General features: G+C 34.3%; 2 protein-coding genes across 2 annotated transcripts; both read left to right on the top strand.

The window, feature by feature from the left end:
* The first annotated feature begins 3,730 nt into the window (after window positions 1–3,730).
* On the top strand, window positions 3,731–10,594 carry LOC120214372. The gene is made up of 2 exons (XM_039212284.1): window positions 3,731–4,063; window positions 10,463–10,594. Exons 1-2 carry the CDS (start codon window positions 3,746–3,748, stop codon window positions 10,592–10,594), a joined length of 450 nt encoding a protein of 149 aa, XP_039068215.1. The 5' UTR covers window positions 3,731–3,745.
* Window positions 10,595–11,004: 410 nt separating this feature from the next.
* Window positions 11,005–11,388, top strand: LOC120214371. The gene has a single exon (XM_039212282.1). The coding sequence runs from the start codon at window positions 11,005–11,007 to the stop codon at window positions 11,386–11,388; it is 384 nt and encodes a 127-aa protein (XP_039068213.1).
* The last annotated feature ends 5,706 nt before the right edge of the window (window positions 11,389–17,094 follow it).

Here is a 17,094-nt window from a genome sequence, read left to right as displayed (position 1 = left end):
ATGATGGAAGAGAGGGGATTAGAGTTAGATAGAGAGAAAGGGGAAGTTTGAACACTGATAACAGTTTTCAGTGAAGTACTAATAAAGGAAAACAGGAAAGCTTCTGTTTACTTGCATCTGTGGCTAGAATTTGAAGATCTAGAAAGACAACCCAAAATTAAATATAGTATAAACTATATCTTTAGTATCTAAACTATTATTTCATTCCGTTTTGATATCTAAACTTTATTTTCTTTCAAAATCATACATAATATTTAGTTTTATTTTTATTTTGGCACCCATCATTAAAAAATTCAAAGAACTACTAACATGGTATTTTTTTAATTTTTAAATGATGATATGGTATTATCTTATGATGATATGTCATTATCATTGTTAAGTTTGTAACGATAGGCATTAAACGAAACTTAAACTAAACATTAAGTATGATTTTTAAAAATAATAAAGTTTAAGTATCAAAATAGAATAAAAGTAATAGTTTAAATACTAAACATGTAATTTACCCTTAATGGGAACTTGTTTGAAAAAGATTTATTGGAGTCCAGCTTTGACATGTGACCAGTGTTCAAAGGAATCCGGTCATGACCTCAGGAGTGTTTGGTTTAAGGATTGTGGGATTCTCATGGGATAAGAATCTCATATTCCCATGTTTGGTTGGTCGAGAATCTCATTCCCGGTAATGTTTTATTATCAATAGTAGATTTTTTGGGGTATATTACCGGGAATGTCATTACTTCCCTTCCCTTAGGTATTAACATTACCGGTGTTTTGGACTAAAATGCCCTTAAATTTTTATTTTTTTCAAAAATATCCTTATTTTGTCATTGAATAATAAAAATTCTACGAAGATTAAATTATAAATTTATCCTTAAATTATTTTAGATTTACAAAAAAAAGTCTATAATTAAAATTTTATATGAAGTTCAGGTTAAATTTTTTTTACCCTTTCATTAAACCTTTTTTATATTTTTAATTTTATAAAAAAAATTATATAAATATTATGAATTTAATTTTTTAAAGAAAATATATAAATATTTTACAATTTGTAATATTATACAAATATATAATAAGGACAATTTAGTCAAATATACTTTCCAATAATCTTTTATTTCTTTAACCAAACACAGTAATCTTACATTCTTGCTAAACCAACCAAACACAAAATACAACATTCCCAGTAATCTTATTCCCTGATAATCTTACATTCCGTGAACCAAACACACCCTCAATGTCATGAAATGACCAAGTGAAAAGCCAACAAAAAAAACCAAACCTGTGAATCCATGACAACTAGGTACAGCCAAAGTGCAGATCACCTTGCTGTACTGTTTTGGGATTTTCCAGATTTACCTTAATTGGTTACTGTATCCAATTAAGTTATAAATACAGATCTAATGTTGGGCTATTTACCCATCTTAGGGTCAAGTTACATGTTCAATTTAAGATTATTTTAGTGATTTATAAAAAAACAATTAAAATAGAAATAATATAGGAGGTGTTTGATAAACAACGTTTTAAAGAAATGTTAGTTTATTGGAGTATAATTAGTTGATTATTGGTTAAAGTCTCCATTTTTAGTATTTGGTAAATACATTTTTGAAAGAACTTATTGTGCAAAATAAACTGAAAATGAAAACGTTAGAAAATTCAACGGTTTGCGATAGCTAATTGCAAAATAAGATGTTAAATGATATATTTGACCTTATTATTTCTATAATTACATCCTTGTCATAAAGCCTAATCTAATGAAATAGCCTCCATCCTAATATATTTTAGTAAAATTTTATTTTATTATTCTATTTTTTAGTTGTAGATTCTCAAATATATTTTAGTTAAGAAAATATAGCAAAACATAAAAGTAAAAAAAATGTATTGTTGATAATTTATACAAAGTTGATAGTATGTATCAATCTAACAAGATTAATATTTATAAATCTTATATTCAATTTTTTAAAAATATTTACAAATTTTCTTAAGGAATTTTTAATTCCTTGTCAAAACCATTTTATTCGAATAATTTCACCTCAATAAAGACTAAAGCATTATAAAACATTTATGTACTTAACAACTAAATATATCATACACTTATTTGTCATTTTATCCATACCGTCTATCAACTATCAACTAAATTTTACTAAACACTTCTATATAAACAGTTAATCAAATCAGTTTCAAATCAATTAATCAAATCAGTTGGTCAAACTAACTACCGGAATCAACTACCAGTTATTGGTTGTTTGCCAAATACTCATGATCTATCCTTGATTGCTATAATAGAATAAGACATTCATTTTAAAAAAATAAAGTTAAGTATTCACACATCAATATTATAAATAAATAAATAAATAAAATTAAAAAGATTATTCTCGTAATATGCGTATGTAATATTTAATCTGATTTAACTAACTAATAAATCAAATATAATTGATTATAAAAAATAACGAACAAATCAGATCATAATATCGGGGAAGAAAGTTTGGGTTCAAATTGTTAAATTTGAAATAGAAACTTTAAAAGTGAGCAAAGGTACGGTTGGATTTGAATTATAAAAGTTCGAACGTAGATCTCAATGATTTTGCCTTAAACTTCGATTAAATATGTCAACAATATTATCTTAATTCATTGGTTAAATAACAGGAAAGGTATTTACCTTGATCGCTATTTATTAGTATTCATTTGAAAATTTTATTGTTTAGGTGGAATAATTATGTATAAATTTAAATTAAATATATTTTTTATTTTAAACTATTTGACTATTATTATAAATTTAAATTAAATATTATTATATGTTGGATATCTGAATTATAAAAATTTGAATTTAAAATTTTATTATATGACAAATATTTGAATTAAAAAAATTGAATTTACTAAAATTCTAGATGAATAATTAGAAGAAGACATATTATATATTCTGTAATCTGAATTTAAACCTCCGTATTTAAATAATGGATATCTACGAAAAATAATTTTGAACAATATGTTGGAAAAAGTTATTGGACATACAAGTGTATGAAATATTATTTTCTCAAATAGAATGTTCACCACTGTTCTTATTAGGGCGTATAAGAAATTATTTTTCTCAAATAGAATATTTACTACCGTACGCATTAGGGTGCATGGGAATTTTTTTTAAAATAAGATATTTATTATATAGATACCCGTTTTTATATGAGTCGAAAAAATATAATAATAATAATAATTAATAATAATAATAATTAATAATAATAATAATTATTACCTACCCACTAACCTCCTAATCCACCATCGCGCCCGGGAGTTCACCACGGTAGCCATGCTCCCACGCTGTTTGGAGCCCCGTAAGGATGGCTAAAAGCTCCGATTGCGGGATGTTGGAGCAGTCGATCTTCCTGGCAAAGCCTTTGAACCACGCACCATTGCCGTTCCGAATGACACCTCAGCATGAAGCTTGCATCGACAAGGGGTTGACTGCGCCATCTGTATTTAGCTTGAAGAAGTCCGGGGATGATGGTTTCCAAGACATCCGCAGATTGACTTCGGCAGTAAGCCCTTTGCACTGGTTCGACTGCACGATAATTCCAAAGCTTCCGTTGAATTATGTCCATTGCTGCCCGAACCTAACGTGGGAACACAAACTCATTCCGATTCTTCTAAAGATTCCATATTATAATACCAAATAGATGCTTCCATTGCTAGTCCTCGTTCCTAGTTCCTGCAAAGAACCGCCCTTGGGTTTCATCGGATCATCGTGTAATCAAAATCCACCATGGGTGTGACTATGAAGCGAGCGGCCCTCATCTTCGCCGGCCTCGGCGTCTTGTCTTTCATCTTCGGAGTCATTGCGGAGAACAAGAAGTCTGCCGCCGGAACCCCAATTCCCGGTAAAGATTCGGTTCTATGCAAGTATCCATCGGATCCCTCCGTCGCCCTCGGCTACCTATCGGTTTCGTTCATCATATTATTTTCTTTGGCTGGCTATTGGTCTCTGTTTTACCCTTACAAGGGGAAATCCGTTCCACAGTTTGTTCTCTTCCAAAGCACCGGTTTCTTCGTCTTCTCCAACATCTCCTTGTTTACAGGGGAAGTTTGTTTTAAATGGAATTGCAAATGCATTAAAAAAAAGGCTCCTGTACGCATGAAATTAAACAAAACCCCACGTGACCAAGGACTTTGGGTAAATTCTCCTTATGGTCCTTCAACTATTATGGGTAAACTCCTCCATAGCCCTTCAAATATTATGGTTAAATTCTTCTTCTGGCCCCCTATCTTTGATGCACCATGTAACATAGTCTATTTCTTTGTAATTTAATTTTGATGTTTAACTTTGATTATTGTCAATCTAACCCCTATTTTATTTTCATTTATGATTTGATTTAATATTTTTATTTAATTATTATTATATTTTCACTAACATTTTTGTCTTTTCGGAGGTTTCTTCTTTTTTTTTATTACTTTTAAAATTTTTAAAAAAATTATTTTATTTTATTTTCCCCCTTGATTTATTTAATATTTATTTATTATTTCTTATCTAATATTTTTTACTTTTTAGGGGAATTTTTTGATCAAAGGTAAGTAATTTGAATCGAGTTTTTAAATTTTAATTTTCGCAATTAAGACAACCGACAAATTAAATGGTATCGAAAGGGCAATTAAAGGGTGCTAATCCTTCATTGACTGTAACCGACTCCTGAATCCGACATGTTTCTAGTAAAACGCAGATCATGTAAGATGGTGTCCGATCAACCTAAATATATTTTTTTTAAAATGATCGGTAGCGACTCTAAATCATTTTATTCAAGTCGAAGCCCAATTCTGGGCCTACCCAAAAGACGGCCGCGACAGCTTGGCGACTCCGCTGGGGACAAGTAAGTGAATCAGGCCGAAATTAATTTCTGGTTTTCTTTTTGAGCGAAAATTGAAAGTTTAAATTTTAATTTATTTATTTGATTCCAATTATTTATCTTTGATTATTTTTCAAATAAATAGTTGTACTGGCGTTTTTTCAATGATTTCAGATCTTTAACTTTTTCCATTTAAGGCTCTATACCCAAACTCCGAACCCTTTTAAGTGGGGGTGAAAGCGACGCCTTCGAGAGAATTTATTCTCCGCATAGGCCTAGCAAATAACCTTTGGGATTCATATACCTGATGTCTTCGCGTGAATTTATTCACCGTGCAGGAATAAGGGAATGTATCCTCTCGAGTTTAACTTAGTCCACATGAGCTTGTAATGGGCTTAGGGCTAAGGGTCTGGCAAGCCCAAGGGGGCACCAACAAGGAGAACTCGAGTACCTTCTTTAGAACCTAAACCGGGAGACTACAGTGAATTAGAGCCCACCCCAAAACCTCGTTTCAAACCCTAGGTTGTTATGAGATTATTTTCTACTTTACTTTTGTTCAAAGCATACAAACTAGACAAATATGCGGTTAGGATTTGTAGCATGTGGGGTAGAAAGCATGTATGGATAAGAATTAAAGTATGTGGGGTAGATATCATGTGGGGTATAACTTTTATTTTCATTATTGGTTTGATTATTATCCTGACTTCACTAACTTTTTCCTTTCATTTTTTTCTTTCATTTTATTTTTTATCATTTACATCATTCAAAAGAGGTGTTGATCCACAAAAACGTGTTCGTTAAATATAAATAGTTTGCATTAAGGGATCAAGGGGTTGTAATACAAGATATGAAAAACACAAAGGTCCGACTATGGTCCGAAAAGAAGGAAAATAAGGACAATCTGCAAGGCAACTAAGTGTCACATTCAATCAAGAAGACGTGGTGCCCACAATCAAGTACATCAAAAGTCAACTTTTCAAAAATTGATTGGCAAAGGTTGCAGGAGAAAGACGTGAAAAATATTACTGACCTCGAGAGTCCCTTCAAAGACAACAAGAACAAGAGGGCAAAACGATAGCTGAATTGGAAGCCATTGTTGACAAATTCAAGAAACAATCAAATGAACTTCAAATAATCCCTTTGATGGAGGATTTTAATGGCATTTTTGTTAGAGAACAGGTTTAGCAAAGGATGAAATCCAGAGATATAGTCATTCGATACTTCTGGGAACAAGTACAAAAAGTAGCTCGTCACTTGCACGGTTTAACCAGAGAAGCCGAAGTGGTTCGACAGGGTATTCGACCGGCGACAGACGAAGGCAGAAGACTAGTCTACCTATTTCGGGTCTAGAAGACTTGGTCAGAATGTACATTTAGGATGTTTTTTTCTCCTAAGAAATAACACTTTTATCCCAATAAAGATTATTTATAATAACATACATATTTTCGGATCAATGCCTCAAACATTTCATGCATTTTTGCATTTTGCATCTACATTTCATTTTTAAGCATTTTCATAAACATGAAATTTCTTCATGGAGGATTCGATGAAGTGATCTTAACCACATGACACTACATAGAAGCAAGATTTTAACAATTAAAGGAAAAACTGAAATCAGTACAGTGGGAGCCTGATCAGCTGGTTGTAGGACTAAGCCTGCCAGTATGATCTGAGAAAATAGTCCCCATATCCTAAGGGCTACTATGTTGAAGCTGTGTGCAGTTACCACATAAGAAGCTCCAGAAATTCCTCTGAGAACTGTAAGGCACTGAAGCGCAAGATCCAAAACCTGATGGATTCATGGGCATGGACAATCGAAGAAAGAGGCATTGTATCTACCATTTGCATTGAGATTATTGTTTTGTTTGAACACGTTTTTGATCTTTCATGTTTGCTTAATCTTTTAAATGACTGAATTTATGCTACCTCTTAAGGTGGAATAATTGAACGAGTTTTAATCTTTAGTTCTTTGAATATTAAATGAATTAAGGATTCTTTTAATTCTTCAAGAATTATAGATTTTTGACATATGGCAAGATTAGACCTCTCTTATCTTGTCTAAAACCCCAAAATAAAATACCTTGATTCTTTACCCAAAATAACTCATGGTCATTACCAAAAGACCAGATTTTGACATTACCTCCATTTGAAAAAAAATTCGATACACAAAGAGTCATACCCATACCTTTCTTTGGGTCAACAAAGTCACACCATTGTCTTTTTAGACGCAAAATTGACATTTTTATACCAATAAAACCTTAGGCATTGAGTTGTTCATTTGAACACGAGTCGTCTTCTAAGATATAACTTGGGGCATCTCGCAGGAAGCCTGAACATTGAGACATGCTGGGAGCAAGAAGCATAAAGTAGAATTAATTCGAAATAATTCTATCATGCATTAATTACATTGTTTTCATGTGAATAAAAATTATTCCTGAAAATCTACCCCCTAGGGATACCTCTTCTATGAGATGATGAAAAACTTTGTTTTATTTATCCATATATGTATATATATATATATATATATCTTGTTGTCCTCTTTTGAGCCTATAGTATTTTTTCTTCTAATTCAACATTAACCAAGGATCACCCTCTACACTGGGGGCAAGGTGGAGGAAATCTGCTCGCGTGAGTGAAGACATCAAATCAGAGGAGATACCGAAAGGTGAACCAAATGTCAAGTGCAAAGATAAAATTGAGCAAGACAGGATTGAAGACATCATAATGAATTGATCATTGATTCAATCACCCTTAAACACTTGTTTGGGCCTTTTATCCATTTCTTTCATAACCATGAACCATGGCCTACATTATGTGCCTTAAAAGTCTCTTCTAATCATAGATGGATTTCTGAACAGAAGATACTATATTCAGATTTCATCACAATCATCAGGATTAATCTTTATTTGAAAAAGGTTTTCTAAAATCTTTAATGCATGATAGATAAAAATAACAAAGGGGGTTCAAGACGTAAATTCTGAATGACGTCTTGAAACCAAAGGAGGATTCGAGTTGAAAACCTAAAAAGGTAGGTTGAATATAAAATTGTGCAGCTGAGGCGATCGTATAAATTCCTTTATAAGGCATCATACAATCCGAGTGTGACCATAAAAGATGGGAGTCAGAGAACACTTCCAGTAGATGAGAATACAAGCTACCCCATCAAACCATTGAGCATCAAATAAACAAAAATGTCAAACCTTTGACTAAACATAATGACCTGAGACTTTTTTATCCTTTCCTTACTTAACCATTTACCAAAGATAGCTTTGATCTTGACACTTGTCAAATAGCCATAATTTATTGAAGGATTAACAATGTAATTAACTATTTGATATCCAATGAACTCTAGTTTTATGATTCATCTCAATTGTAAAACCGAAAAAGGGGCAATATTTTTCAAAACTTTTGATTAAACATTTTTTCGAAACTCTTTTTATTGATATTTTCAGAATTTTGAAAATAAAAGAGAAAGAAAAACATTTTTCAAACAAGATAATCTCTTTAGAGTGGATCTTGGTCAATGACATGTGGCTCCCATACACAAAGCTCATGCTTAAAATCAATACTGAAGCAAGAAATGAGGAACAATGAGGGCATCTTTGAAGATTCAACATTAAATATTGGGGCAGTTTTAGAGATTCAACATCGAATATTGGGGCATCTTTAGGGATTCTCCATCCTGATGCGAATTATCAGATCTTCTGAAGGCCTTTCCTCCATATACAGGAACAAGCAGACAAAGAATGAGGCTCCATCTAAAAGATAAAACAAGAACTAATTCATTGTGCATAAATTTTAGACATACTTAAGAGCATCACATTGATCATTTTTTTCGCATACATAATTTTTGCAGCTTTAGAGTCAAGTTTCAACTTCAAGACGAAAGATACTCGATTCAAAAGCACCTTCAGAAATTAATGATGGTTGCTTAGCTCATTAGCGAGGAGCTACACCTCAACCAATTTGACATATTGAAAGATCGACAGATCTTGCATTCAAATTCAGACGAGTTAGAGAACCAATTCAGAACAGATCCAACTCAGCTTAACTCAATGAGGAGTGGTTAGCTTTCAGTTAACGTCTTCAAGCCAGACTTCAACTCCACGATAGATGATATCCGGCTGACAGAATTTACCACTTGGCTTTCCCGTGACGGGGAGTCATCTGAAGAACTATGATCGACTTATACCAGCGAATGGGGCCATCATTCATTTATAAGAAATTGAAAGCACAACTTAAGACGAGAAAAGCTGTCTGTCGACAAACAACTTTTAAGTTTTATTCAGAGTCAATTTCAACTTCACAGCGAAGGATATTGAACTCGAAAAAATACAATGTTGGATTTCAACTTCAAAACAAAGGACATCCAATTCAAACCTCAACTTCACAGTGAATGAGCCATCCACGATTTCAACTTCACGACTGAGGATATCGTGCCCAAGTGGATTGACTTAGTTTCACGGAAAATTAGTCATCTGTATCAATAGGGGGTTATCTCCCAGCCTATTATAGTATAGCTCAAGGCGAGAAGGGATATCTGTCAACAAAAACTTCGAGTTCGATTACATTCAGCTCAAGGACATATCAAATTTACAGCATAACTCAAGGCGATAAGGGTTATCTGTCAATAAAAACCTTCAAGTTCGATTACATTAAGCTCAAGGGCATATCAAATTTACAGCATAGTTCAAGGCGAGAAGGGCTATCTGTTAACAAAAACTGTCGAGTTCGATTCCATTCATCTCGATGATATATCAACTGCATGGTAGCATCGAGGAACTACTTTCCGGTTGAAGTTTAAACCAAGGTCTTTAAGTCAAGAGGAAGATTTGGGCAATCTCTCAGCTTAGTATAGCATAACTCAAGACGATGAGGGTTATCTGTCAACAGAAACCTTTGAGTTCGATTCCATTCAGCTCAAAGACATAACAAGTTTACAACATAACTCAAGGCAAGAAGGGTTATCTGTCAATGAAGACTTTCGAGTTCGATTCCATTCAGCTCAAGGGCATATCAACTGCATTGTAGCAACGGAGGACTACTTTCCGGTCAAAGTTCAAACCGAGGTCTTTAAGTCAAGAATGAGATCTGGGTTAGCTGTGATTTAGCAACAATGAACTATATCACATTCAAATTTATAGCATATCTCAAGGCGAGAAGGGCTATATGTCAACGAAAATTTTCGAGTTCGATTCCATTGAGCTCGAGAACATATCAAACACATAGTAGCATCGATGAACTACTTTCCGAAAGAATTTTCTATCCGAAGTCTTTAAAATGGGAAGAAGACCAAGGCCCAATTCCAGGCTCAACCTGAAGCCCAATTACAGTTACTCCCAACACAAACATATCAAGTTTCCAAAACCAAAATAGAAAAATTGGACAAATTTTTTTTTTTTCTGCCCTATTCTTGTTAACATAAGAATATATAAAGTGGGACAGCTGTAGACACCCCTTTTTGTCCGAGTCAAAAAAATATAATAATAATAATTATTATTATTATTATTTATTAATTATTACCTACCCACTAACCACCTAATCCACTACACCCACTAACCACCTAATCCACCACTACCCACCTAATTACCTAACCCATCATCATCATCTCACCATAAAAAGGGGAAGAGTTCTGGTTCCAGGGAGGGGGAAAACGGGGGGCGGGGGGAGAAATGAAGATATGGGGAGATTGTGGTCGCTCAGCCATAGCTCCACCATCGCGTCTGGGAGGTCACCAGGGTAGCCATGCTCCCAGGCAGTTTGGAGCCCCGTAAGGATAGCTAAAAGCTCCAATTATGGGATTTTGGAGCAGCCGATCTTCTTGGAAAAGCCTTTGACCCACGCACCATTGTCGTTCTGAATGACACTTATGCATGAAGCTTGCATCGATAACGGGTTGACTGCGCCATCTGTATTTAGCTTGAAGAAGTTCGGGGATGATGGTTTCGAAGACATCCGCAGATTGACTTCGGCAGTAAGCCCTTTGCACGATAATTTCAAAGCTTCCGTTGAATTATGTTCATTGCTGCCCGAAACTTCCGCTGGAACACAAACTCGTTCCGATTCTTCCAAAGCTTCCATATTATAATACCAAATAGATGTTTCCATTGCTAGTCCTCGTTCCTAGTTCCTGCAAAGAACCACCCTTGGGTTTCATCAGATCATCGTATACTCAAAATCCACCATGGGTGTGACTATGAAGCGAGCGACCCTCATCGTCGCCGGCCTCAGTGTCTTATCTTTCATCTTCGGAGTCATTACGGAGAACAAGAAGCCTGCTATCGGAACCCGGATTCCTGATAAAGATTCAGTTCTACGCAAGTATCCCTCCATCGCCTTCGACTACCTATCGGTTTCGTTCATCATATTATTTTCTTTCACCGACTATTATTCTATGTTTTACCCTTACAAGGGGAAATCTGTTCCACAATTTGTTCTCTTCCAAAGCACCAATTTCTTCGCCTTCTCCAACAACGCCTTGTTTACGGGGGAAGTTTGTTTTAAATGGAATTACAAATGCATTAAAAAAGGCTCCTGTACGCGTGAAATTAAACAAAACCCCACGTGACCAAGGACTTTGGGTAAATTCTCGCTATAGTTCTTCAACTATTATGAGTAAACTCCTCCATAGCCCTTCAAATATTATGGTTAAATTTTTCTTCTGGTCCCCTATCTTTGATGCACCATGTAACATAGTCCATTTCTTTGTAATTTAATTTTGATGTTTAACTATTATTATTGTAAATCTAACCCCTATTTTATTTTCATTTATGATTTGATTTAATATTTTTATTTAATTATTATTCTAATTTCTCTAACATTTTTTATCTTTTCGAAGGTTTCTTCTTCTTTTATTTCGTTTATTTTATTACTTTAAAAATTTTAAATTTTTTTATTTTATTCATTTTATTTTATTTTCCCCCTATGATTTATTTAATATTAATTTATTATTTCTTATCTAATATTTTTTACTTTTTAGGGGAATTTTTTCGATTAAAGGTAAGTAATTTTGTAACCCCTAGACCCAACTTGGACGTTAAACCCAAATCTAGGCGATCACATATCACATTCAAATGTTCTTTACATATTTAAACATATATGTATACAAACTATATAAAACATATATATATCAAAATACCTTAGAAAACCGTATAAAACATTTACAGAATAAAATATCGATAATACATATATATCAAGATGGTAGCAAAACACATGTCACCAAAATATAACTGAAAGGCATATAGAGATATACAGTAGTACAAAAGTAGGAGTAGTCGATCCTCCTGATGCCAAGTCTGCTAGTCTAGTATGATATTCTCTGAAAAGGTTAAAATTTACGGAATGAGCTAAAAAGCTCAGTGTGCTCCTACGGTGTATAAAAACATACAGATAATATATTTCAGAAAAATCAGTTTATCAAGCAGGTTTTAAAAACATGAGCACTACCCCTATCCGATCACCAGAATGTGTAGGATCCCTAGAACCATACACCCACCTGTACACCTAGTAAGGACTTACCCTGTGTTCAAAGCAGAGGAACCTTCAGTAAGGACTTACGCTGAGCAAAAATCCGAGGAGTCTATAGAAAACGGTAAGGTCTTACCTTGACACATAGCAGAGGAGCCTTCAGAAATGGTAAAGTCTTACCCTTGCAGATAGCAAATGAGCCTTCAGAAACTTCCTCCAAAAATACCCCCAATGATAGCAATAAACATGTATGTATTCGACTAAAAATGATAATTAATCCATTAAAACATGAAAATATTTCATGCTTGGAAATCATATACAGAAATATAGTAACCAGAATTCAAATCAGTAATATACGGTAAATCATATGTCGAACAAATAATATTCAGAAATTAGGTATCATGTCGTAAAAATATTCAGAACTACCACAAATCTGAAATAGTTCAAATGGGTAGTTTAAAACAGTAATTTAACACCATCAGGAAACACACCTGTATCAATCTGAGTAGTTTGATAGAGATGCCTACTACTGAGTTTGTCGATCACAATCAACGATAGTGATAGATCCTATGAATCAGAAAATGCATATCGGAATCCTAATATGAATAATATTAACCTTTATTTAAATAATTTATGAAAACTTACGGGTAACTCTCTTAGAACTCGGATTGAACGGATCTGATGGACGGGAAACACCGGACCTAACTGACCCTCGGTCAGGTGAAACACGAGTACCTTCATAAAAATGTCTTATTTAATCAATTCTATAACCAAATCTCAAATAAATAAGCAAAAATACTAAAACTACTAAGCATTTTTGGGTTAACGTCGGGCTTTCGGATCAAAAGTTGGCAAATCAGACTTTAGAATCAGACTCAGGACGTCGAAAAACATAAAATATGACTTTTCAAAAGTTTGACTTTTTGATCAAAGTCAACGGTCAACAATCAACGTTGGACCGTGTCAGATATGGTCGAGAAGGCAGGTCAGATTAGCGGATTAGGTCAGTGGGCCGAGTCAGATACGTGTCGGGTCGGGTCAGCCCATACCAAACAGTCCACCAGGCGGTGGACTTTCCCCACTCTCAAAGGTGGCGCATGGGGGCGCGTACAAGGCCATAGAGGATCAGAAAATTCCTAAAAAAAAATCATATAGCTATTTTAAGGAGTTTTGATACACTTATCAAACTCGGTTCACAACGGTGAACGGGGGAGAGCTCGATTCTAAAACGTTGGAAAATTGATATACCTCACCACCCACACGTCGACGACAACAAAGATAATAAGGTTATTGGTGTACTCGAGATGACGCAATGAACACGATGGTGCGAGAGGTGTCGAAAACAGAGCAATGGTCGACGATGAATCGACAATCAAAGATTTATTTCTTTAAAAGGAAAACATTCTAGAGAGAGAAATTTTAATAAAATAATTCTGCTGATTTAGGGGTATATAACCTTTAAAAAGGAAAAATGGTAAAATCATGCTATAGGTCCTCCATCTTTATTTACTTTCTGAATTTGAATCCAAATATAATCAAAATTTCACTTCACTCCCCGAATTCAATTAAAATTCAATTTAACCAAAATTTTAGGCCCTATTTTGGGGTGTGACAACTCCCCCCCCTTAAAAGAAATTTCATCCTCAAAATTAACCTGATGTAAACAGATGCGGAAATTGAGCCTCCATCAACTCCAATGACTCGCAAGTAGCTTTTGAGGGGCCACAGTTACTCCATTGAACTTTGACCATCGGAGGTATTCCTATTCCGAAGAACTCTCTCATCCTGATCTAAAATCTGAACGGGCTTCTCCTCATAGGACAAATCAGGTCTCAACTCTACCTCCTCAACATGAATGATGTGACATGGATCTGGACGGTATCACCTCAACATAGATACATGAAAAACATCATGAATGCGACTGAGCTGGGGAGAGAACTTAAGCTGATAAGTAACATGTTCGACTTTCTTCAAAATACGATACAACCCAATAAATCTTGGGCTCAATTTACCCTTACGTTCAAATCTCAACACTTTCTTCCATGGATATACCTTGAGAAAAACTTAATCCCCAACCTCAAACTCGATATCCTTCTATCGCTGATATGCGTATGATTTCTGCCTATCAAATGCCTCTCTCAAGCGATCATAGTGAGTCTATTGGTGGTTTCGAATCGACGAACGGTTGCTAGACAGTGTAGAAATTGGAGTTACAAAAGGGGTTGATGAGGGAGAGAATTTGGGGAAAAGAAATATGGGAAAACTGATTGCACGGGGAGGAATTTATTTTTCAACACATAAGAAAAATGCGTAAATTCAGGACTGGATCCCTGAATTTCCTGCACTTCCTTAAAATGGTTTACCTTTACGATTTTACTCTTTAATCCTCAATTTCTTCCAAAATGCTACTTAAATTCAATATACTTTATAATTTTTAAAATTTAGCCCCTAAATTGGGGTGTGACAATTCTCCCATCCTTAAAACAATTGTCCTTGAAATTCATTCAAATCACATAAATACATAAATAAAGCTTTCATCAGTTCTTTCATATCTTAAAGCAGGTTTTACTGAAGTATGTATCATATACTAATCCTTAACCAGCTGAGTACACATTCTCATCATAACTCTCTCTCATTGCAATAAAATAATCAAAACAAATTATCCTTGTGGAATCAATTCAGCCTTGGTTACGAGAATAGATTCATAAAAGTGATGACATATCCCAATTTCATTTCTGGAGTTGTGTCAGAATTTCCTAGATGAGTAACTCTCACATGGCTCGTGAGATACTTTACAGAATTTAGATAGACGTTACTAATATTATTTTATGCAAAGGTAGAGCCTTAAAAGATAGAAAACTTAGATTTGCTCGTTATATAAAGGGACTCAACCTTGGAGTTCCAGCTCAGAGAGGTACGAGTGTAGTCTAGGGGCATGTACTGATCAGACCTCTTTTGAAATTCGATCGACCGGTCTATCTTATAAATTTTAACTCAAATTAAGCGTTGATACCACTAAATGTAACCCCCTCATACCAATGTGGGAAACCTAATCCGATCTGGGGTGTCACATTAGGGCCACCAGAGAGACCCACTGTAAAAATCTCAGAAAATTTAAAACTTTTATTAAAATATGTAAACTCATAAAATGGTTTATCAGTACTCATAAATATAACAGGTTTTAAGACTCGTATATAAACAAAATATAATCTATATGCCCCCTGATCACATGTACCATACTCTGCAAACAAAGCTGAAAGAATTCCCTTACTAATATCGATAGATGCACTGATACGATTCTTGTAACCTGAAAAGGTGAGTAACTGAGTGAGCTTTGGAAAGCTCAGTAATACAATACTACCAAATGATGCTGAATAACGTGTAGATATAGATAGACATATATTTCCTTATTGGTTCAAACATCTACAGATTTTTAGGATAAGCTGAGGTCCCACTGATATCTCAGGTAGTAACAGACAGTAAGCTTTCAGTTCAGAGGGAAATATTTCGGATGACTAGGTTTAGGATATTAGAATAGGTTATCTAGTATGTTCCCGTAAAACCACTGAAAAGATACATATTTGTTTTAAAACATATTTAAAAAAACATGAACACTACCCCCATCCTTTCACAATCTGTTTATATAGGTTCACCAGAACCATACACCCAACTCACACAACAAGTAAGGCTCTGAGCACAAAGCCGAGGAGCCTGCAGATATACTTCCTCCAACAATAACCCCCACAAATAAAACATTTTTCCATCAGTAAATGGATATATTAGAAATCAAACTAGAATTCAGATCAAATATCATAACAGAATTCAGATCAGAAATCAGAACAGAATCCAGGTCAGGTATCATAACATAATTCAAATCAGAAATCAGATAAAATATTCATGTGATTAGGGAACACACTAGTGTTTACAGATATTATTCAGAGGTACTGGATCATATTGTTAGGCAGAGAAACACGGATCTTCAGTATATCGATAGAATGCTGGAAGTTAGAATCACTATTGGAAGAGTTCATTGAATGGCAGAATCATCAGTTATTCAGAATGTGATTTGAGGTGATAAGGAAGAAATGAAGGTTCAGGACATTTATAGTATGTTTCAATATATCGGATTATCGAAATAACTCAAGCTGAACAACTCCCATAACTAATGCATGTTGACCGGTCCATTCGTTGCCCTTCCAGGTATTCACTCTTTAATACCAAAATTTCTTGTCCATAAATCATATTCTGAGTTATCGTTGAATGGATCTTAAGGAGACGAACATATATTCTAATGGTCTTTATTTCATTTCCATGTTTCAACTATATCAAGAAATGCTGACATACTTGATTTATGGTTCATAACCCATAGGGATAATACATCATGTAAGTTCATCCGAGTTTCCAGACTTATCCCAATCACTTAGTTAATACTCAGTCATTGAGGTTACTTAGTTAATTCAGTAGTCAAGTCTATCCCGATTACTCCACAATTTTCCAGAGTAATTAGTACGTTTCTAAATTTCGGATACATATTGTACTTCAGCTCAGTTCAATTTGGTATTCATGGCTGATTTGTCTAACGAATATCCATTTCTTAGTACCGAATGCGCTCTAGAGTTGAGCTGAGCTGAGTACTTCCAGAATTATCATCGATCCAAACTTGAGGAGATGAACAAGGATTCAAGTGGTATCTATGCCATTCAGGTACTGATATAGTACTAGCATTGGTTAACCGGCTTAATATGTGTTCCATAACTTTTAAGAACAGTACAACATCCATGCTTATTTGAATTCTTAATTAATCCAA

The sequence above is a fragment of the Hibiscus syriacus genome, unplaced genomic scaffold (genome assembly GCF_006381635.1).
Source record: "Hibiscus syriacus cultivar Baekdansim isolate YM2019G1 unplaced genomic scaffold, ASM638163v2 tig00110059_pilon, whole genome shotgun sequence".
Lineage (NCBI taxonomy): Eukaryota > Viridiplantae > Streptophyta > Magnoliopsida > Malvales > Malvaceae > Hibiscus > Hibiscus syriacus.
The sequence above is the reverse complement of the archived record's forward strand: the minus strand, read 5'-3'. Positions and strand labels throughout refer to the sequence as shown.

What these genes read in the sequence shown, in the direction of transcription:
- LOC120214372 (XM_039212284.1), top strand. Translation starts at nt 3,746, where the DNA reads ATGGGTGTGACTATGAAGCGAGCGGCCCTCATCTTCGCCGGCCTCGGC. An exon ending in TCTCCTTGTTTACAGGGGAA is followed by an intron (nt 4,064 to 10,462) that starts GTTTGTTTTAAA and finishes TTCTGGTTCCAG; the next exon opens with GGAGGGGGAAAACGGGGGGC.
- LOC120214371 (XM_039212282.1), top strand. Translation starts at nt 11,005, where the DNA reads ATGGGTGTGACTATGAAGCGAGCGACCCTCATCGTCGCCGGCCTCAGT.